The sequence below is a fragment of the Micromys minutus genome (genome assembly GCF_963924665.1).
Source record: "Micromys minutus genome assembly, chromosome: 18".
NCBI classification, from domain to species: domain Eukaryota; kingdom Metazoa; phylum Chordata; class Mammalia; order Rodentia; family Muridae; genus Micromys; species Micromys minutus.
The window spans coordinates 2,791,781-2,814,050 of record NC_137953.1 but is presented as its reverse complement, the minus strand read 5'-3'; the positions used below and the strand labels follow the sequence as shown (position 1 = coordinate 2,814,050).

Sequence of the window (22,270 nt, the reverse complement as noted above, 5' to 3'; positions counted from 1 at the left end):
GTAGATGAAGACAAACCGAAGCTGATCCTGGGACAGGGTGGAAATTGTGAACACGCCTCCCAGAAAGGGGCTGAGCTTGTGGGAGGGGCACTAAAGGAAACCAGGAAGCACTGGGAAGGGAACAGGGATTACCTGCCGAGCCACGCCTCCCTGACTACAGGTCCCCCCCCAACCCGACCCCCCAAACACAGTGGACGCTGGCCCGAACTTCCGCTGTCCAGAGCCAGGGATAGGCTCCGCCCGTTGCCGGTTCCGGAGCCGAGCGAGGCTGGGTTCCGGTCATGGAGGGAGGCGGGCTGGGCTGCGCTGTGTGCGTACTGACCGGGGCCTCCCGGGGCTTCGGCCGCGCCCTGGCCCCGCAGCTGGCCCGGTTGCTGTCGCCCGGTTCCGTGCTGCTCCTCAGCGCACGCAGCGAGTCGGCGCTGCGGCAACTGAAGGAGGAGCTGGGCGCGCAGCAGCCCGGCCTGCGAGTGGTGCTGGCAGCCGCCGATCTGGGCACCGAGGCCGGCGTGCAGCAGTTGCTGAGCGCGGTGCACGAGCTCCCTAGGCCCGAGAGGCTGCAGCGCCTGCTGCTCATCAACAACGCAGGTGAGACTCCGGATCAGACCAGGGCTGCGAGCTCTCATCTCATCCTCCTTTGGGAAGGTGGAGGGCCACCCCAAAAGTCCAAAGTCCAAGAAGAGAGAGGATATAACAGTGTCACTGCAGGGTGTGATGCCCCCTGGCGGGTGTGTGAGTCACGACTTTGTGAACAAATCCTCCTTTTTCTTTTTCCTTAATTTTTTTTTTTTTTTTTTTTTTTTTGTATTGATGAGTATATTTTAACTGTTCTCAGATTCACCAGAAGAGGGCACCAGATTTCATTACAGATGGTTGTGAGCTGCCATGGGGTGCTGGGAATTAAACTCAGGACTTCTGGAAGAACAGTCAGTGCTCTTGATCTCTGAGCCATCTCTCCAGCCCCCTCTGCTTTTCTAAAGAGCATTCAGGTGTTTATTAGCTTGCATTAGGGGTGTGTGCAGAGCTGGGTGTAGAGAAATAGCAAATGATGTGGGGAGGAACTGTGGAAGGCTGAGAGAGAAGAGCGCCCCAGTTGTTGTGATTTCTTTGGTCCTGATTTTTTTTTTTCCAGGCAGTCTTGGGGATGTTTCCAAAGGCTTCCTGAAGGTGAATGACCTGGCTGAGGTGAACAACTACTGGGCTCTGAACCTGACCTCCATGCTCTGCTTGACCTCTGGCACCTTGAATGCCTTCCCGGATAGCCCTGGCCTAAGCAAGATTGTGGTTAACATCTCATCTCTGTGTGCACTGCAGCCCTTCAAGGGCTGGGGTCTGTACTGTGCAGGGAAGGCAGCCCGGGACATGCTCTACCAGGTCCTGGCTGCTGAGGAGCCCAGTGTGAGGGTGCTGAGCTATGCCCCAGGTAGGTGGGTGCCACCGACATGGTTGTTCCCAGACAGAGGTGTTACCTTTCTGGGGCTGGGAAAGGAGAAAAACGTGATCTGCGTTCTCAGTAAAGAATCCAAAGACTTTCGTGTCCCTACCTCCAACTGTGACTCCCCACTTTGCAAGAAGAATACAGATCCAAGAAGTTGGAGCAGTCAGGGGCAGATGTAGTCAGCCTTAAGGGATGTCTGATGAGCATGTGGGATAAAACGTCCACACGCATAACCGTGAGTTAAGACAAACTAAAGACAGAATCCCTGTACATGTTTAACCCTCTGCTCTTCTCTCTCAAGGGACATGCTGTCCTCCATGTATGCCCTGCACCCAGGAGGGTGTATGTGGGCTAGAAATACACGTCCAAAGAAAGCAAAGATATCACTGAGTGCTGAGCTTCTCAGGCTGAGCTGTGCTGGCACACTGGGTGCTGTGCTGGCACACTGGGTGCTGGGCAGGAAGGATGCAGTAGGAAGAACACAGGGCCCTGGTTCCTAAGGAGATTTAAGGCTATGGGGTCTTCTGAGACCAGGTTTTGTCCCACCAGCCTACAAGATGCCACTGTGCCTTTGTTCTGACTTGTGATTTCTGTGCTTAGAAGGTAAAACGTGTGACAGATGTGTAAGCAACTAAGGGTGAGATCAGTTGTGTGTCCTTTGGACTAGGACAGGACCAGGAGTCACACAGGCAAATGGTCTGTCTGATGCTGAAGTGAGGCAGGACAGGATCCAAGCTTTCTCCTAACTTTTCCATCTACACTGTGTCTGCACCTGCCCAACACACACACACACACACACACACACACACACACACGCACGCACGCACACACACACACACACCTGATATTTCTTGTCACAGTATCCAGATCACCCACTCAGAGCAAGCCTAGGCTCCTTCGGACAGCAGTGATCCCATTAAACCACAGCCAGGAGGGGAGCCAGGTTCAGAAGGGCCCAGATCTAAGTGAGCTCTCTGGAGGCTTCCCCAGTTTTCATGGAGCAGTAGAGACGCTCCCCCAGAGACTGAAGACAGGCAGGGGCCAGCCTAGTTTTCATTTCAGTCTCTGGAAGAATGTTCTAACAGGTTCCCCAAGACAGAATGTCTGTGTGGAAAGATAGGCAGCCTCTCCCCAGAGGAGCTCACAGAGATAAAACTGGGCATGGGAGAGCACTTGAGGGTGGGAACTCTAGTTCAAAGTCAGCCCTGGTTACACAGCAAGTGAGAGGCCAGCGTGAGCTACAGTAGATGTCTCTACACACCAGAGGGAGCAGCAGGAACAGGGCGGACCAGGCCGGAGGACATTGAAATAAATATTAGCACAGTGCTCTTCAGTCCTTGTGGTCCATGATTGTTCTGACCCTAAAACACCACTGAAGTTTGGGAGGCTTCACAATTCCATTAGCAGGATGGAGATATTTTCCAGAAGTGAAAGTAAAAGTGACAAGGCTTGTTAGAAAGTGACAGGTCTCTCTGTCCAATGCCCCTTTCTCCACTCTGTCTCTCACTGTCTCTGTGTATGTTTTACCTGAATGTCTGTTGTCATCGCATGCATGCAGTACCGGTACCAGCCAGCAGAGGGTAGCATTTCCCCTATAACTGGAGTCACAAATGCTTGTCAGCTGCCACGTTGGTACAGGGACTCAAACCCCAGCTCTGCCAGAATGGCAAATGCTCTTAACAGGGAGCCACCTATCTCTCCATCCCTATACTCAGCGTTGTAGTGGGATTTGAACTCCCGTCCTCATGCTTGTACAACAAGCACTGTAACAACTGAGTGACCCATCCAGGGGTTTTCAGAAGCAAAGTGTCTCCAGATGAAATTTTCAGAGGGCTAAGAGGAGGCATTGAAAAGGAGAAGAACAAGGTTGTGACATGTACCTACCTGCCTGTCAGGGTTGGGAGATGCCGAAGTTCTCACCTGGCCCCTGGTTGGCTGTAGGTAGAGTGTGGAACTGTGTTTACTCATCTGTTAGTATAATGGAGAGTCAGGAAGAGGTGTTGCTGGGACAGGAGAGGATGAGTTAGATTGTAAACCATCCTTAACAGACTTTAGCTTTGACCCAAAGCTCAGTCACCACATGGTATGACAGTCCTCACCTGCATCTAAGCACTGGAGGTTGAAGGTAGGAGGGTCCCGGAGTTCAAGGATACAGAGAGAACATCACTGAATAGAAGGAAAAGGATAACAGGCCTGACTCAGCTCTACTGACCACACACATCAGGGACCTACAGCCTCTGTTCCTGTCTTGTGCTTCTCACCCACCAGGTCCCCTGGACAATGACATGCAGCAGTTGGCTCGAGAAACCTCTGTGGACCCAGAGTTAAGGAGCAGACTGCAGAAGTTGAAGTCAGAGGGGGAGCTGGTGGATTGTGGGACTTCAGCCCAGAAACTGCTGAGCTTGCTGCTAGAGGACTCCTTCCAGTCCGGCGCCCACGTGGACTTCTATGACAGTTAAACCCATGTCCTGTCACCGTGTCCCCAGCCCTGCCTCACACACACATGAGCCCTCGACCCAGCAGCAAGCAGGGAGCAGTGGGCACTGCCCGTGTGCAGAGGCTTCTGCAGGGCCTGGAGACCGCTGATGTGGACTAGAGTTCTCTGTCCCAGGTGAGGACCTTAGAGCCGCAGAGCAGGAGAAGCCGAAACACTGGACAGACGAGGCCCTGGTCTGTGGTCACTCTCAGGGTGAGGAGGGTGGGATTGATGCAGAGAGGGGACATCACGTGTGGATGCTCCTTGGACGTCATATCTTTCTTCTCCTGCCTTCTGTGGTATTCACTGGTCCCCCCTGGACTTGTCCAAATACATGGTTATGGGGCAGATGCTTAGATTATGGGTTGTCCTTCATGAATGCCTGAAAACCTCTTCTAAAGGCAGGACAGACACCCTGGTTCACTAGACAGGGAGCCCTGAGGACTTTACTGCTCTTCTTTTCCAGAGCGTAGCCAGAGAGCTGTCTGCCCCCTTTATTGAGGTCCACATAGTGATAAGTGAGGTCCAAAGTCATCGAGATGGATGTCCTGGTACACCCTTGCCCTTCTCTCTTCTGTCCACACTGACCCGCCTTTACCCACCTTTCCCTCAGGGTTTTAGATCTGGTCCATGAGCATTGCTCCTCAGGCCCACACAGCTGACAACGCTGACCAGTGGGAGCTTTGATTCTAGGTTCCTGCTCCTGTGACAGGTCCTCTTGACACTGTTCCTGTGGCACTGCATCTGTTGTGGTACAGACCCCGGACCATCAGGTCTTCAGGAAAGAAGAGCCAGGATCCATGAAGGGAGCCCTGAGGGGTGTGGTTCTTGTGTGGTCCACCATCATGAATTGGAACCTCCATATGGGACTTGTCCACAATGAGCCTCTTGGCACAGGTTTGCCGAGGGCCATACAGTTCCTGCCATAAAACTAAACAAGTAACAGAAGAAACTCAGCCCTGCTCTGTATCTGCTGGTTAGAAGAACCTGCTGGCCCTCCTTGAGCCCGGCAGAGGGCACACTCGGGCAGTGCAGCCTGGAAAGGTGGGCCTGTCCTTCCTTCTGGATATGCCACCACGATCCAGGTCCTGCAGGATTCCCCCGGGGGAAGGGGTTAGGTGACTTCTATCCCCTTTCCCTCACTCTCTCTGGAATTGAAATGGCTGAGTTCAGACCCCTGGGCTGCTGCTTACAAGCTGTAACGCCCAGCAAGTTGCTCTGTGCCTCTGAAAGTCCCGTGTCTTAGCTCCCTTCACTCAGGGTCCTCATGAGTGCTGAGTGTCCTAGTGTTTGTGTTGAGCACTGAGTGGCCCACTATCGGTAAAACTCTGTTGCCTCTTACTTTTGACAAGGTCTTTTGTAGCCTAGGCGGGCCTCACACTATAGAGTGACCCTGAGCTGCCGATCTGCCCACATCCACCCAAGTGCGGGGAGCACAGGCATGCCCAGTCATACCTGGGTCCATGCAGTGGTGGGGAAGGCACTACTTTATGATGGGTAAGCACTTCCTGCTGAGCCACACTGCCACCTCCACTGCTGCCCTGTGATGCCACACACACAGCCTTCTCTTTGAGGGACCAGGCGCCCTGCCCTTGCTGACCTGTGACAAGATCTCTCTGACGCACTGGGTTGCTCCTGGTCAGCCTCTTCATCTGGACATCTTCTTTCAGACCAGTAGGAGAACACATAAGATTCCAGAGTCTAGACATTTCCAAGCTGGACTTGAGCAGGTCTCCATCCCATCCCTGAGCTTCTGTTGCCTTGGGGCAAAGGTATCACTGTTCCTTTTGTCTCTTTCTGTATCTCCTGCAAAGCTCTCTTCAAGAACAGCCAGGCTGTATAGGATATTGGCATTGCCTTCTGCAGGTGGGTGGGACAGTCTAGGGTGCCCTTCTGTCCTGGGACACACGAGTTCCTCCAAGGCCACTTGCTCTTTTTCTGGGTTAAGGGTTTGGAACAGCCAGCATCAGCCCAAACCCTCACCTTGCCCTCCCTCCGGACAGAGCAGGAGGTCAGGGAGGAGTACCACATGTCTCCACAAGGTGGCGAGACTTTCTCGTGTCTTATGAATGCTGAGGCTTCAGCGTGTTTTAAGAGCCCTTTAGGTCTATCCTCAGGGGGACCCAAAGACTTGAAGGAGGTCAGGAAGGGATAGAGTCACTCTCCTTAGGAGGTCCTGGGGCCTCCCCAGTGACCTGCCACCATCTCTGCCCACAGGGATTTTTCCAGCATCAAATTCAGCCCTGGAAACTCAGTGTCTCCAGAACAACCCTCAGAACTGGAACTTGTGTGCTGACTCCCAGAGTTCCCAGCATGGCCTTGGTTAACCCACACAGCACATACATGAACACATGCCTGTACGTGCATAGAGTCCATCTGCAGGGGTGAGCAGGGCTGCAGATTAGCCAAAACATGTCTTTAATTTCTTTGTTGTCACTGAGCTGGACAGGGTTTTGTTTCTGGGTTTCACAGTCTGAGCCTGGGCCCAGCAGCTCCTGAGTGAGGGGCTGGGGACTATTTTAGGCTTACACCCATGGAGTTGTGGTATATCTATCCATATATGGAACCAGCTGGGGTCTGATCGGTCAGGAACTTCCCCCATGAATATGCCCACATGGGTCACAGCAAAGCTGGGGTGAGCCCATTGTCATCAAAGCCTGGCATACCAGCTCCATCTAAACACCTGGCTCTAAGTCACTTTCCTGGGACAGGATTCATCCCCCTCCTCCCCGAATCTAATGTTTCATCTCAAGGGCCTTGGGACTATGCCTTCTGGCTCCACCCACATCCTTCCCAAAGTCTTAGATGCTAATGTGTGTTCAGCCATTTGGACTCACATGCCATGAGGCACCTCCTGTGGGAGCATGCCTAGAGGGCCTTCATTCAGACTTAGAGAGGTAAGCAGTGGGCCTCCCCAGGCACCAGAGAGACAGCACCCCAGGGTGACAGCTCTCTAACAGGACCTATGTCTCACTGACCTGGTGTGCAATCAACATGGGCAGGGACCAGAAGCTCCGGGACAGCATGCTGGAAAATCAGGTGATTGATCCTCCAGGCATTTGGGGCCAGTGGAGGGAGGGGCTAAGTGAGGGAGATTTGAATGGAGGAAAGAGAGTCATCCTTGCCCTGTTCCCATCTTTCTGTGGTTTGGAGGCGAGGACAGGTGCTCGGCATCTCTGAGATATCTTAAAACCCAACCTAGGAGGTCTGAGTCACCTTCTTGCCCAGGTATCTTTCCCCATCTCTCATGTCCCGTAGGAAACAGCACCTTCAGACATCATAGCCCTAGCTGGAGTTAGGAAGGTGAACATATTCTTAGTGAATTTTAATATGAGTGAAGAGATGAGAAGAGACATTCTTTTTGTTTGGTGTCACCCACATGCTAGAACCCACTACATATGACACAGAGACTCTGTGATACCTTAGCTAGGAAACCTGAGAACAGTCTAAAGGTTCCTTAGTACCTAGTACCTTTCCTCCACAGAGGAGAGAGAGAGGCTCCCACCGCCTCCCAAACCCGAGGGAGGCTCTGGAGAGCTTCAGAAGAATCTGACCTGTGGTCTGGCTGCTAAGGACTGTCTGGCTCAGGAAGTCTGGCATCTGGGATTGCTGTTTTCCAAACTCAGCCTGAAGAAGCTATACCCATGGCCCTGAACTAGTCAGACCACCACAGCCATTTGCTGAGGTTTGCAGAAAGTTCTGTGAGGGAATGACTACCAGAGTAAACCCATGCAAACGACAGTGCATTGTTTTCCAGAAGAAAATTAGGTGTTTCTTGTGTGTGCACATGTATTGTGTGTGGGTTTTGTTTATTTATATATGCATATATATGCAGATACACATATATGTATATACATGTATACATATACACACATACATGCATAACATACATATGGAGGCACAAAATTAAAGAATTAAAGTTGGTATCTTTTATTTATTTATTTATTTATTTATTCATTCATTTATTTATTTATTTATTTTGACATAGGGTCTCTCTCACAGAACCGAAAGCTCACCAATTTAGCTACAGTTGCTGACCAGAGACTTTCAGGGATCCTCCTGTCTTTACCTCTGCAGCACTGGAATTCGACTTGTACCGCTGTACCCCACTTTTTCCAAGACAGCTAGAGACCTGAACTCAGGTCTTAATGACCGAGCAGCAAGTGTTTTACCCATTGAGCAATTTCCCGTGCCCCTAAGACCTGCATGGGACTCAAAAGAGACCAGGGGCAAAGTTAGAAAAAGGAAATATCTCTTTGCTCTCTGGATTCTAAAACCAAACTAGGTTCATAAAGATAAAAGGCTGGGGCAGGTGAGCAAAACCATATTGGAGAAAGCCAGATACAGGGAGCCCAGAGAGCAAAATGTTAAGGTTCTGAGGTACAGTAAGACAGAGATTGATGATGAAAGACGCCACACACTCATACTTTCAAATGTATACCTACACACAAGCACACACACATGGATACATGCATACACAGATACATACACATACATGCATGAATACATACACATACATGGACACACACATGGACAAGGCATGTGCTCATGCAGCCACCATGAGCCTTGCTGGAAATAATCCCTTTCATTTGCAACGCTGGGGCCTCAGCTGCACAGGCAGCGCTGAGCTGCTACCTTGCACATCTGTCAGTTCCAAATGTAGAAGCTGTCAGAGGGGTGTGTGTGCGAGTGAGTGTGAGAGTGTGTGAAGAGGGGGTGGGGGGGACTGGTCCTCCAGGGGATTGAGAGGATTCAGCAGGTAGAGGGAGATCCCAAGATCTCAGGAGGCTCTTCAGAAATCCCTGCCCTGGGATGCAGGTCCAGTCCCTCCCAGATGGAGTTAGAAACCAGTGGCTCACCTAGTCTGGTTAGGTCCCTGACAGCCAGGTGACCCTCCAGGTCATGGTGTGTGTGTGTGTGTGTGTGTGTGTGTGTGTGTGTGTGTGTGTGTAGATGGTGTGGTAGGCAGTAGGATGTCAGGCCTGGGCCTCTTGGCCTTCTTTGTGTACTTTTAATATTTATCATTATTCTACATGGTGTGGGGCAGGCTGGATAACTGGGGGTCAGAGGGCAAAGGTGTGGAGTCAGATCTCTTCTTCCTCCTTCAAGGGTTCTGGGGCTTCCGGGGCCAATGGCTTTACCCACTCAGTCGCCTCACACCCTCTCCATGGGCTTGTCTTCGGTCCGCTTCCTAGGAGTTCCGTTCTGTGTCCATCTCTGTCCTTTGGGATGTGCCACGCCTTTCTAGGACACCAGGACACTGTCCTCAGTAATCTTGGCTGGTTTTCTTTCGGGACCTGAGGATGATCTTGGCCCTCCAATGTGAACTCCCTGACATCTGGGAACCGCAGACTCTGAGCCGCTAGGAACACAAAGGGCTGGCACAGAACACTTAATAGTCACTTGTCAGAGGCCCTGGGGTGGAGCCCGGTGCTTTTTTCTCTGGGTGCCCTTTCTAGGTATTGCTCCTAAATACCAGAATCTTCCTTTGTCTTTCCCTTCTCGACTGCTTTAAGCTCATTAGAAATGCTTTTACAGCAATAAAACCAACTCCCCAGCAAGGAAGCCATCCTTATTCCCGTACGTAGGCAGGGAGGTTGTGCACCAAAAGTCCCTGTTCCTGAGGTGGGGAGGTGGCTCAGTGGGTAAAAATGTTTGCTGTGCAAGCGTGAGGCAATGAGTTAAGAGTCTCAGCACCCATGGAAAAGCCAAGCATGGCGGTGCATGTTTATAACCTCAGGGAAGGGCGAGAGAGAGAGAGAGAGAGAGAGAGAGAGAGAGAGAGAGAGAGAGAGAGAGAGAGAGAGAGAGAGAGAGATCCCCTAGAACTGGGAAGCTCTGAGTTCAGAGAGTGATCCTGTGTTTTGTTTTGTTTTGAAGCATGGAGCACAATAGAGGAAGGTACCCGACACTAACCCCTGGTCTCTAGATATTTGAACATTTGGACAAAAATGAGCACAGGCTGTGAGGAGAGCGCCAGAGATACCTGGAGTTAAGATAAGTTCTGTTGAGGCAAGGTGTTTGTTTGTGCTCATTTCTAGAAAGGATCAACTCCATTCTGTGGGGGAATGGGGAGTGTATATGTATATACTGTAGTGTATATATTCCACTGTGGGAAGCGTGCTTATAGAGGCTGAGGATGTGTGTGTGTGTGTGTGTGTGTGTGTGTGTGTGTGTGAGAGAGAGAGAGAGAGAGAGAGAGAGAGAGAAAGAGTGTGTGTGTGTGTTCACCTTTCTTAGTCACACAGGATGTGGGCATTTAGCTTCTCTTGTATATGGAAAAGTGTATGTGAACCTGTATGTAAGCCTTGGGATGTAGAATGTCTCAGTTAACAACAGTTCGCAATGCAGACATGGGCCCGAGCACGCATGAAGACACTCGGTGCATCTGAATAATGAGCTATCTGAGCGTGCATCACCGTCTGTATTTTGATAACTTGTGGTTTGTATGTTTAAGCCACATGTCACATGCAACAGTGGCTTACACGTGGCTGTGGGTGACTGTGTCTAATCACGTGCTGTGGCCCTGGGTTGCTGTCAGTTCACAAACGGGGTGTACGTGTGGAACCTCACCTTTTGAGCAGAGGTCTGCAAAGCTGTACTTGTGAGCACATGAACAACTTTTGTACAGAGCAGGTGTCCCTGAAGAATTAAGTGCAGTCAGACCTATGTCTGGGGACAACTGTGTGTTGACAAACTCTAGTCACCCCTTCCGCCAAGTCCAGCATGAAGAGAATGTGCAAACGTGTTCATTAAAACTCCAAACGGAACAGTGACAAGATGCCAGGCCAGGCAGTGGCCATGGCAAGTCCTGTCTCCACGACTCCATCTCCCCCTCTCCAGCGTCTCGGCCCCTCTCTGGCGTCCTTCCCTCACACCTAAGCCCAATGGTGTTTTGCAGTCTTTCAGCTGTTACCTCAGTCCCTCCTGCCTCATTCCCGATTCACTCCGTTGCTATAGGTATGTTTAAACCCCAGCGTGGTAGATTTTAATTAGTCTTCCTACAGATGGCCAATTAACATTCATTACTTTTGCCTTGAGCGATTAATTATGAGTTTGGATAGAAAAGGAGAGAAGAGGAGAGAAAGATAGGCAGGTGAATGAAAGGAGAAAAGAGAAGGGGGTTTGATTGGGAGTTTGGAATTTTTACACAGAGCAGGCTGGTGGGGGAGAGGGTGGGAAAGAGCTGTTTGAAACCCCTCACTCCCAGTGGCCTCCTCGGCCCACAGCTGCTCGGGGCCCCTAATCGGCTTGGCTGGCCCAGCCCTCCAGGAAAATAGAGCTCGTACCCTCATTTGGGGGTCCTTAAGCCTTTGGTGTGCCCTGACTCCAGCCCTTTCATATTCCCGGCCTCTTGTTTCTTGTGCCAGAACAGGGAGGGAACTGTGTCAGGAACCGTCCTGAACGCTGCAGATAACCCAGCAATGAGGCTCTAGTGATGTCCACTCCTCAGAACTGCTCCTGCTTACTGTACAGAGAAGGACACTGAGACCAGGTCCCAAGTGACTTCCCCCAGCTTGGACATCTCAGGAATAGAGTCCAGCTTTGTTGGTCAGAAGTCCCAATCACTCTCTGTCTGTCTGTCTGTCTGTCTGTCTCCTGTAGACACAAGTTATAACAACCTTGTGCACAGAGCAACGGGGTGGTTTCTGAGGTATAGCATTTGCCTAGCATGCACAGGCCTGGGGTTTGACCCCACTCATCACATAAATTTTAAAACAAACTCAAATAAAAGGGCTGTTTGCAACAGCCAACATCAGTGATCTGGTTCCAAACACGTCCCCGGGCTTCACCGTGCACCTCACTGCCACATCCAGGGGTTCCAGCTTCCTAGAAGCTTTCTGGGGTGATAGGCGGTGTTCAGAACTGCATCTGTGTTCTTATTCCTACACCGACAGCAGCAGTGGTGGGTGGTACACTGTCTGTGCTGGTCTCGGAGGGGTGCCAAAGATCTGTTTTCTTTTAACGCATCTCTTCTTTTCTTTTCAGCATGTGTGATTTATCTGAGGACTCAAAGAGGTCACTCGGGGGGCAAAGTGCTGAGTTCCAACCTTGGGCCCACATAAAGGTGGAAGGAGAAACTCGATGTCTCAGAGTTGTCCTTTGATAACCACACTCGCACCACGGCATGTTAGCCCCACCCAATTTTTAAATTTTAATGATTAAAAATATGTCCCTTACTTAAGCAATACATAGTACATACAGTGCAGCTACATCTTACTTGAAGTCCTTTCAAATATGTTTTTGTAGTAGGCAGAGGAGCTGGTGAGATGGGTCCCTGTGTAAAGGCGGTTGTGTCTGAGCCAGAAGACCTGAATTTGATACCTGGAACCCTTAAGGTAGAGAGAACTGAGTTATTGTCTGACCTCCACGTGTGCTCCATGGTACATGCACCCACTCACATACACACACCCACAAATAAATGCATTTTAAAACTAAAAATGACATCACAAGAAGACCTACTGTGTCAACTAATCTGGGCCCAGGAGGACTCACAGAAACTGAACCACCAACCAAAGAGCACGCACAGGCCGGACCTAGTTCCCCCCCACCCCCCATAGCTGCCACTGGCTCCCCTTCTCGGAGCTGGACTACTGGTTGGGCCTCAGAAGATGTGCTTAGCCTACTGGGACTAGATGTCCCGGGGCAAGGTGGTACTCAAGGGGAGCTTTTCCTTCTCTTGAGGAGAAGGGGATTTGTAAGGGCAGGACTGAGAGGAGAAGAGGGAGGGGGCTGGGATTAGGATGTAAAGTAAATTTTAAAAAAAGAATTGAGAAAAAAACTAAAAAGAAAAAAGTCTGTGTAGGTTTATGATTTTTGTTGTTTTAGTCAGATTTTGGTGTTTTGAGACAGGTGTTTCTCTGTGTAACAGCCCTGGCTATCCTGGAACTCACGTTGTAGACCAGGCTGGCCTCGAACACACAGAGATTCACTTTCCTCTTCCTCTGGAGTGCTGGGGTTAAAGGCATGTGCCAGCATCTTTTGTCATTGTTGTTGCTTTGAGTTTTCCAATACATATATCAAAATTTTAACACTTGAGTCAGCCTCCCTGGATTCCAGGTGTTGGTTTTCAAGGTATACTCGGTCTTCATCTGTTAGGCTGGATGAGAAAACTCATCTCATGGGGTTTTAAGGAGTTGGTTGAATAAGCATAGAAAGTCCAGAACTGTGTCTTGTAGCTGGGGCTCAGTGTTAGCTGGTATTGGTAGGAATTTTAGAAAGGGTTTCATTTAGCTTTTTTATTATTTATTTTTTATTTTTTTATTTATTATTATTTGATATTTTTGCCATAGGTCACTTGGTAAGAGAAGGGAATATAATTGGGGGGATATAATAGAGATCACATGAGAGACAGGGGAGGGAGGGTAGAGTAGGGAGGGAAGGAGGAGAGAAAGAGGGAGGGAGAAAGGAAGAAAGAGGTGGAGGGGTGGAGGGAGTAAGCGTAGAAAGATGAGTTAGTCCTTCTCAAGAAAAATAGAGTTTTGCTGGATTTCTTGTTTTGATTTTTTTTGTTTGCTTGCTTGCTTTTGAGACAGGTCTTCCCTGAGTAACTTCAGTTGGTCTAGCACTTGCTATGTAGATCAAGCTGGCATTGAACTCACTGCATCCCCCTGCCTCAGCCTCCTGAGGGCTGGTATGTGAAGTGGGCTGCCACACCAGGCTCTGTGCCACACTGGGGATGAAACCCAAATCTTCAAGCATGCTAGGCAAACACTCTTCAACCTCTATCACTTCTTCTTTCTGAAAGCAAGAAGCCAATGGGCCGAGGCCTCCTTTGGAGCGACTTTGTGGGTCCTGTGGATTGGCTCCTGATAAACTGTGGAGTGGCTGGTGCTGAGTTCACATGCTTGGGTTTTCTCAGGTGGGGGTCTGCTAGGAGATAGCAAACGACTCACATCTCTGATACTGTGCTCCTACCATGTGCCCCCGAACACCTGGCTGCCCGCACTGCACCAGCCACACGGTGTTGCTATCTCCCTGCTTGTCTTATTCCAGCCAATGAGCTTCAAGGCTAAGTTTTGCGAGGGAGGCCGCCATGTTCTCTCTGTAATACTCATGGCTCTATCCCGGTACCCAAGCCCAGTCGCTGCCACAGATCAGATGATGGATGAGCCTCTGCTGAGAAATGTATCCTGTAAGGACACAAGCTCATGTACTTACCGAGGTCTCCCAGGAATGCACGAGGAGAGCCCACGTGACGGAGCCATTTGGGGGCTGCAGACGCTTCTGTCTAGAACCGGCTAGCCCGGCTAAATTTGACTTAGCACAGCTATGGAGATCATCCTGAAGGAAAAGCAAATGCAGCAGAAGGAAGAGGGGAGAGCTTCCATGGCAGCGGGAGACGGCTTGGCTGCCCTGTGCTGTGGCTCCTGCTTCAGTAGCCCTGTTAGGATGGGAGAAGAAAGGGTGGCGTCCAGGAAAAACGAGAGGCTAGAGCGGCAAGGTTGAGGCTACAAGTGGCAGCCAGGTGGAGCCACGTAGCACACATGACTGGACAGGAGCTTTTATCTGCTGTCCGTGAAGAAGAAAGGGTCTCCAGGGGGCTTCCAGCCAATTATGAGGATGAGGAGAGGCCGCCCTGGCTTGCTGAGATTCCTGCTCTTCCTGCCTGGGGAAGCGTGTGCTGGGTGAGAGAAGGAAGGCAGCAAGGGGCTGGGGCTGGAGCCCGGCTCACACTGCAGGAGGGTAGATGGGGATGGGGTGGAGGGGCTTCTGCTGGATGAGGGTGTATCCCTTATGCCTCCGTGGGGGCAGATGGAGAAATAATGGCTTCTGACCAGAGTGGGAGGAACTAGAACCTAGTTACCAGAGAAAGAATCCTCCTGGACCCCCTTTGTGTTGAATGAGACGGAAAAGGGGAGGGGCTTCTACTCTTCTTCATCCTTCTCTTCCTTCCACCCTCCCACCACACTCCTGCTTCTTGAGATAGGGACTCATAACCCAGACTACCTTGAAATTCATATGTAGACAAGGATGACCTCGAGCTCCTGGTCCTCCTGGCGCCACCCAGTGTGACCCGAGTCCTTCAGAACCGCACGCATCTGCTACTCTGTTCTTTTCCTGCTGTGGTTCCAGGAGTCTGCGTCACTACCACACAGACTTCTTGACCACACTGCCAACCATGAGTCACGGACTGTAGACTGCAGAGGGCGTGAGTTGGGGGAGTTCTGGCACGCAGAAGGAGGGCTGCCCTAAATCCCTAGAGCCATCCCTCGGTGCTCCAGGCATTTCCCTGACTCCTGGTTGGTGGCATTCCCTCTCAGATGCTCTTGCCTATTGCTGATGCCATTTTCGATGCCACTTGATTCTAGAGGCCTATGAGAGGAACCCACTGTTTGAGCCTTGCCCCAAATCATAAGCGAGCCCCATAGAGACTTTTCTACCAGTCAGATGTGACCTGAAGCTAGGCCACAGGGGCCACCAAAATCCATGGCAGGGTGTGTGGAAGCACAGGCATGACTGGCAAAGACATGGAACATGTTCAAATGCTTCCTTTATTCCCATCTAATACTCTTTCTCAGAGTTCCTGAAGCTCCTCCCCTTCTGCTGTTTCTGTTTGTTTCTTGTGTGTGTGTAGTGTGTGTGTGTGTTTCACATGTGTATGCTAGTGTGTATGTATGTTAGTGTGTTTTTCACATATGTATGTTACTGTGTGTGTTTCACATATGTATGTTAGTGTGTGTGTGTAGTGTGTGTATTTCGCATGTGTATGTTAGTGTGTGTGTAGTGTGTGTTTCACATGTGTATGTTAGTGTGTGTAGTGTGTTTCACATGTGTATGTTAGTGTGTGTGTGTGTGTGTGTGTGTGTGTGCGTGTGTCAGAGGTTGACATCGAGTGTCACTCTCAAGCTCTTACCTTATTTTTTGAGACAGGGTCTCTCATTGAGTCAGGAACTTGTGGACTGGGCTAGACTGACTAACATGTAAATCCCAGAAAGCCACCTGTTTCCACCTCCACAGCACTAGGATTACACGCATCCATCACTGTCCCAGGCTTTTTGACATGGATGCTGGGAATCCAGACTGTAGTCTTCATGCTTGCACATCCCAGCCTCTGTCTGTCCATCCCAGCCTCTGTCCATTCGTCCCAGCCTCCATACGTCTGTCCAGCCTCTGTCCGTCCATCCCAGCCTCTATCCATCTGTCCCAGCCTCCGTCCGTTCATCCCAGCCTCCATATGTCTGTCCAGCCTCCGTCTATCCGTCCGTCCCAGCCTCCGTCCGTCCATCCCAGCCTCTGTCCGTCCATCTCAGCCTCCGTCCATTCATCCCAGCCTCCGTCCATCCATCCCAGCCTCCGTCCATCCGTCCATCCCAGCCTCCATCCCAGCCTCCGTCCGTTCGTCCCAGCCTCCGTCCCAGCCTCACTGGCTTTTCGAGACCAAATCTCATTACGCAGCCCAGGCCGGCCTTGGACCTGCTACATAACCAAGGCCGACATCAAACGCACGGTCTCCCTGCCTTAGCATGTTGAGTGTGCCATTAAAGGAGTGCACTGTCACCAGCTGTTACTGGTTTGGGGAAAGCACTAGTTTAGTAATTGTGACCAGTATTTACTGGAAACAAACATCTACGATAAATTGTTTTCCCGAGGAAAGTGTACTACCTGAATTAACACAAACGTTTTCTTCCTTGAAAAAAAAATTTTCCCACTTGGAGCCCCTGGGGGATTGGTTATCGGCATGATTTCTCTGTTCTGTCCCAACTGGTTTTGAAATAGTTATCACTTCTCTCAGATGACAAGCCACGGATTTTTATTTCAGCCTTTGATGGCAGAGAGAAAGTGTCTATAGTTCCAATCGAAGCTCTTTAGGAAACAAAAATGGCTGCTACGCTTAGCCCATTGTTTCGGCTTTTTGTAAACCAGAGGTGCAGATGAGTTTAGAACCAGGGTCAGCCGAGCCCTCGCTGCCCCAGGCACTTGTACCTCGTCCGGAATAGCCTGATCCAACTCCCCTGGGTTGGAACAATCCGCAGAAGGCCCTCGATCACAGTCATCCGACACGCTTCCAGCAGCCCCTGAGCTCCGGTGTGCTCGCCTTCCCTCCTTTCAGGAATGCTTTGAGGAATTGCCAGCTTCTCAGAGCTGTGCGAAGAACTGACAGCGCCGTGATTGCTCTGGAGCTCTTTCTCGTCCTGACAAACCCTGGCGCCATTAAATCCCCACTACGTGCATGCAATGTGTGTGCCAAGCTTTCTGCTTCACCTCTGTCGATGCGGACGCACCATTAAACCTTCTGGGTTGAACATGGCTCCCGTGTAGATTGAATCTTTGTGCATCTTGTAAAAATCATTCCCTTAAGAATCAGGAAGAAGGGGCTGAAGAGGTGACTCAGTGCTTCAAAGCACTGACTGCTCTTCCAGAGGTCCTGAGTTCAAATCCCAGCAACCACATGGTGGCCCACAATCATCTGTAATGGGATCTGATGCCCTCTTCTGGTGTGTCTGAAGACAGCTACAGTGTACTTATATATAATAAATAAATAAATCTTTAAAAAAGAAAGAGACGTATGGGCTGGAGAGGTGCTTGGCAGATAAAGTACCAACCAACGGTGCAAGTGTGAGGACATCAGCTTGGGTCTCCATTTTATAATCTAACCTACAGTCACAGTGCTCCTGCTATGAGAGGGGAGGCAGAAGCAGGAGAATCCCCAAAGGCTTGTAAGCTAGCTAGCCTGACATGGGTAACAGGAAGTAACAAAAGAGTCTGTCTCAAAAGAGGTGGGAGGCAAGGATAACCTCAGGTGTGTTCCCCTGACTTCCACACAAATGCCATGGTGAGTGATCACACACACACTAGCATATTCCCTCTGTGTCTCTGTCTGCATGTCTGTTTGTCTTTGTGCGTCTCTCTGTCTCTGCACCTCTCTTCTTATTTATGTGTCTGTCTGTCTGTCTGTCTCTCTCTCTCTCTCTCTCTCTCTCTCTCACACACACACACACACACACACATATACACACATACATACACACTCACACACATACATAAACACATACACACACACACACGTTAAGTAATCTGCCCAAGCTTCACCACGTTTGCACTATTTCCAGAACCTTGAGTGCATTGTACAACACTTGCCTTTGGTTGTCCTGGTTTGCTAAAAACAGACTCTGGAGCACACGGTTTGTTTGCCTTATGGGCCATGATTGAGGGAAACTAGAACTGGAGCTCAGGACAGGAACCCGGAGGCAGGAACTGAAGCACAGACCGTGAAATGCTGCTTACTCCTTTTGTCATACAACACAACACCACCTGCCCGGGATGGTACGTCCCATTGTGGGCTGAGCCCTCCCACATTGATCCTTAGTCAAAAAACGCCCACAGGCCAATCACATGGAGGCAACTCCTCAGTGCACATTTCCCTTTCCAAGGTGACTCTAGGTTGTATAGATTGACAAAAACTAACGGGAACAATTGACACCTGGTCAACCTGACACACAAATGCATCACTGTCAAACCATAACCTTTCCTTTCTTGTTTATCCTCAGGAGTTTAGAATAACATCTTAATACAGAACACAATTCAACTTTTAAAAACCCTACAACTTTCTCAGCACTGTAAAAGTATAATATCATGCCAGGTGTGGTGGCATTCAGAGTGTAAGGGTGGAGGATCTCTGTGAGTTCCAGGTCAGCCAGGGATACAGAGTGAGACTATCTCAAAAACAAAAGCAGAATTGATGTCTCTTTTAAATGTCCCTGATCACATAGTTGTGGTGCCTATAAATTTAAAAACCTCTTGAATAATTCTTATTTCAAGATGAAATAACTGGGCACAATTACAATCAGATCAAAGCAAACTAAAATCCAATAGTGTAAATAGGTCAGTGTCCAGTGTTTGAGGCTCATGATCTGAGCCCCAAAGACCCAGAACAGTTCCCAGCTCTGCCACCCACAGCCCACACAGCTTGTCTCTTGGCTCCATACACATCTGCTGTTGTCCTTGGTGAACCTCCCACAGCTGTGGCATTTCCAATACCCAGGGATCTCCACGGCAACCCAGGATGCACTTTCACCAGTGGTCTCCTGACTTTGCTAGGAATTCCAAACCTACCACATGGTGCTGAGCCTCAGACTCTGTGACCCCTTCACTCCTGGGGCTTCCACTGCACTGAGGCTGTCCCCTCACCAGTGTCCTCACCTAGACCTCTCCTAGGGCAGAGCCTCAGCTGCTAACAAGGCAAGACGACTTTCAAACCTTTAAAACCAGTGTCACATAGGAGACTCGTACACAATTCCACATCCGGGTTCCAGCTTTTAATGAAGCCTTGGCTTTCTGTGGTCCACCATGTTTGTGCGGATGCCCTGATGAAACACTTCTGACTTAAGGTTTCTGTTGCTGGGATAAAATAACATGGGCAAAAACCACGCTGGTGGGGAAAAGATGCATTTGGTTTACACTTCCACATCACTGTTCTTCACTGAAGGAAGTCGGGACAGGAACCTAAAGACAGGAGCTGATGCAGAAACCATGAGAAACCATGGCAGAACTCTGCTTAGGCTTGTTCCCCATGGCTTGCTTAGTCTGCTGTCACAGGGAACCCAGGGCCACCAGCCCACGGATGATCACCACCCCAAAATGGGCTGGGCCCTCCCACATCCATCACTAATTAAGAAAATCTATAGAGCCTTGCCTACAGCCCAGCTTTATAGAAACATTTACTCAGTGGGGATTCCCTCCTCTCAGATGACTCTAGCTTGTGTCAAGTTGACACAAAATTAGCCAGTTCAACATCCCCGTTATTTCATCTCCATAATGTTGGCCTCTTAGTAAACACAGCTCATTTTTCAGCACCTGGTGATCAGCACTGAGTGTCTCTACAAAGGTAACGTTTCACTTCTGCAGATTCTCAATCCAGTTCACCACATGAACAGCCCCCGTGGAGTCCCTGCTTCCCTCTGAGGTGACACACGCCAGGACCCCATCAGCTGCGCTCAGTGTTTCCTGTATTCCGGGCACTCATGATAGCTCGTTATGGCCCCAAGCTTCAAAATCTTTCTCCAGTCCTTCTCCATAGCAACATGGTCTGATCCATCTTAGGAACACCCCACGCCAGGTACCAACGTCTGTACTACTTCCTTCTCGCTGTGACAAAGCACCGACCACAGCCAACCTGGAGAGGGAAGCGTTTGTTTACCCACACTCTCACACCCCCCCCCCACCCTGAGGGAACTCAGGACAGGAACTCAGGACAGGAACTCAGGACAGGAACCCAAGCAGGAACCTGGTTTTCTAGGCAATAGATTGGTTTTTTTGCTTCTTCTTTTTCTTTTTCAGGCTTTTGTTTTGTGTTGTTGTTTGTTTCTTTTGTTTTTTGAGACAGGGTTTCTTTATGTAGCCTTGGCTGTGCTGGAACTAGCTCTGTAGTGCAGGCTGGCTTCGAACTCAGCACCACTTCCCTCCTGGAATAGAATATTTTCAGTGCACACACTGCTTTCCTCTTTAGCCATCACCCAATCAGTTAAGGTGTCCAGCACGACACAGACCTGAAATCTCAGCACTCAGGAGGCTGAGGCAGGAAGACTGCTTTGAGTTCAAAGCCAGCCTGTGTTAAATAGTGAGACCTTGTCAAAGAAAAAATAAATCTGATTATACCTTTAAAAAGACCATCTCATGAGATCTATGTTGTCACAAATATACATCACATGTATTTCCTAGTGTTCTGAAATTTTCCAGGACTTTCTCCAAGTTTGTGTTGCTCTTTCTTCCCTGAACAACAGAACTCAAATGGCCAACAAAACAATACACTATGTAATATTTTATTCTGTAAACAACCTAACTACTAGTATGTGTATGTGTGAGTGTGTGTATATATGTGTGTATGTGTGTGTCTCTGTGTGTTGTGTGTATGTGTGTGTAGGTATGTGTGTGTGCACATGTGCATGTGTGTGTGTGTGTGTGTGTGTGTAATGTTTTCTGAGAAATGGTCTCCTGTAGCCTAGGCTGCCCTGGAACACACTATGTAGTCAAGGATAGTCTTGAACTCCTGACCTTCCTGCCTGCTCTTCTCAAAGTCTGAGAGGACGGGCATATTCAACAATTACTAGAATTTGGAATTTCTTTTCTGGGCCTAGCATATGACTCAGATAATTCTCGCTGTGTGGCCTGGAGGACCAGGGTTTGATCCTGAGAGCACACATTAAATGCCAGGCAGTTACAGTTGTGCTTGTAACCCTAACTCTAGGGAGGAAAAGACAGGTGATCTCTGGGGCTCACTAGCTAGGAAGGGAGTCCAGCATAAAGTCGCAGTGAGAGACTGTCTCAAAACAAGGTGCATGGCGATCAGGGATCCACACCCAGGGCTCACCTCTGCCCTCCACGGGCAAGCATGTACACCTAGAAACAACAACAAACAAAGGTGTTTGCACTTGGGATTGCTAATAGTTATTATATAGTTACACCCCAATCTCAGATCACGTGTGGAGCCTTGGTTAGAAATGAGGCACCACTGCCACCCACCCTCTCGTGTGCTAGACTCATCCTTTTGGAGAAATCCCTCCTTCCTGCTCTACTACTACTGACACAGAGCTATGATGATAAACTCTTGGAATTGTGTGTGTGTGTGTGAGAGAGAAATAGAAACTCAAACTTTTGTTTTGACATCAGTTTTTAGATTCCTGTGACTTAAGTGTTTATTTAGAGTCGCTCGGCAATTGTGTTCTGTCTCCGGGAAGAGACTGCCGGTGACAGATTCTCTAACACGTCTTGTTAAGATGCTTTCTGTGTTTTCTCAGTTGTTTTCCAACCAGATTAGTGTCCCAGAGCAGGGCTTCTTCAGCCTCGTGACACACTCCTGCGCTGTTCTAGAAACCTTGCGTGCAAGAGGTTTTTGTTTACTTTAGCATTCGTTTTTCTTTTTAAAAATTATTTATTTTTTTAAAGATTTATTTACTTATTATATATGAGTACACTGTAGTTGTCTTCAGACACACCAGAAGAACGCATCAGATCCCATTACAGATGGTTGTGAGCCACCATGTGGTTTCTGGATTTGAACTCAGGACCTCTGGAAGAGCAGTCAGTGCTCTAACCACTGAGCCATCTCTCCAGCCCTAGTTTCTCTTTTTGTTTGTTTGGTTTTGGTTTTGCTTCCCCCGACAGGGTTTCTCTGTGTGTATGCATGGTTGCCCTGGAACTCAATTTGTAGACCAGGCTGGCCTTCATTTCATGGAGACCCACCTGTTCTGCCTCCCACCACGATGACTAGGTTTTTATGTTTTACATATGTGTTTTTGTGCGTCTTTATGTAGGTGCACATGTGTGCACATGAGAGGACAGTGCCCTTGGAAGCCAGAAGGGGATGTCAGATTCCCTGGACTTGGCATTAGAAACCGTTTGAGAGCTGCCCTCTG

The 22,270-nt window shown here is 49.5% G+C and overlaps 1 protein-coding gene across 1 annotated transcript; it reads left to right on the top strand.

The window, feature by feature from the left end:
• Positions 1–274: 274 nt before the first annotated feature.
• On the top strand, positions 275–4,752 carry SPR (sepiapterin reductase). Its single transcript, XM_080931827.1, has 3 exons — positions 275–588; positions 1,133–1,423; positions 3,707–4,752. The coding sequence occupies exons 1-3, from the start codon at positions 282–284 to the stop codon at positions 3,895–3,897; spliced, it is 789 nt and encodes a 262-aa protein (XP_080787953.1). The 5' UTR covers positions 275–281; the 3' UTR covers positions 3,898–4,752.
• Positions 4,753–22,270: the final 17,518 nt, after the last annotated feature.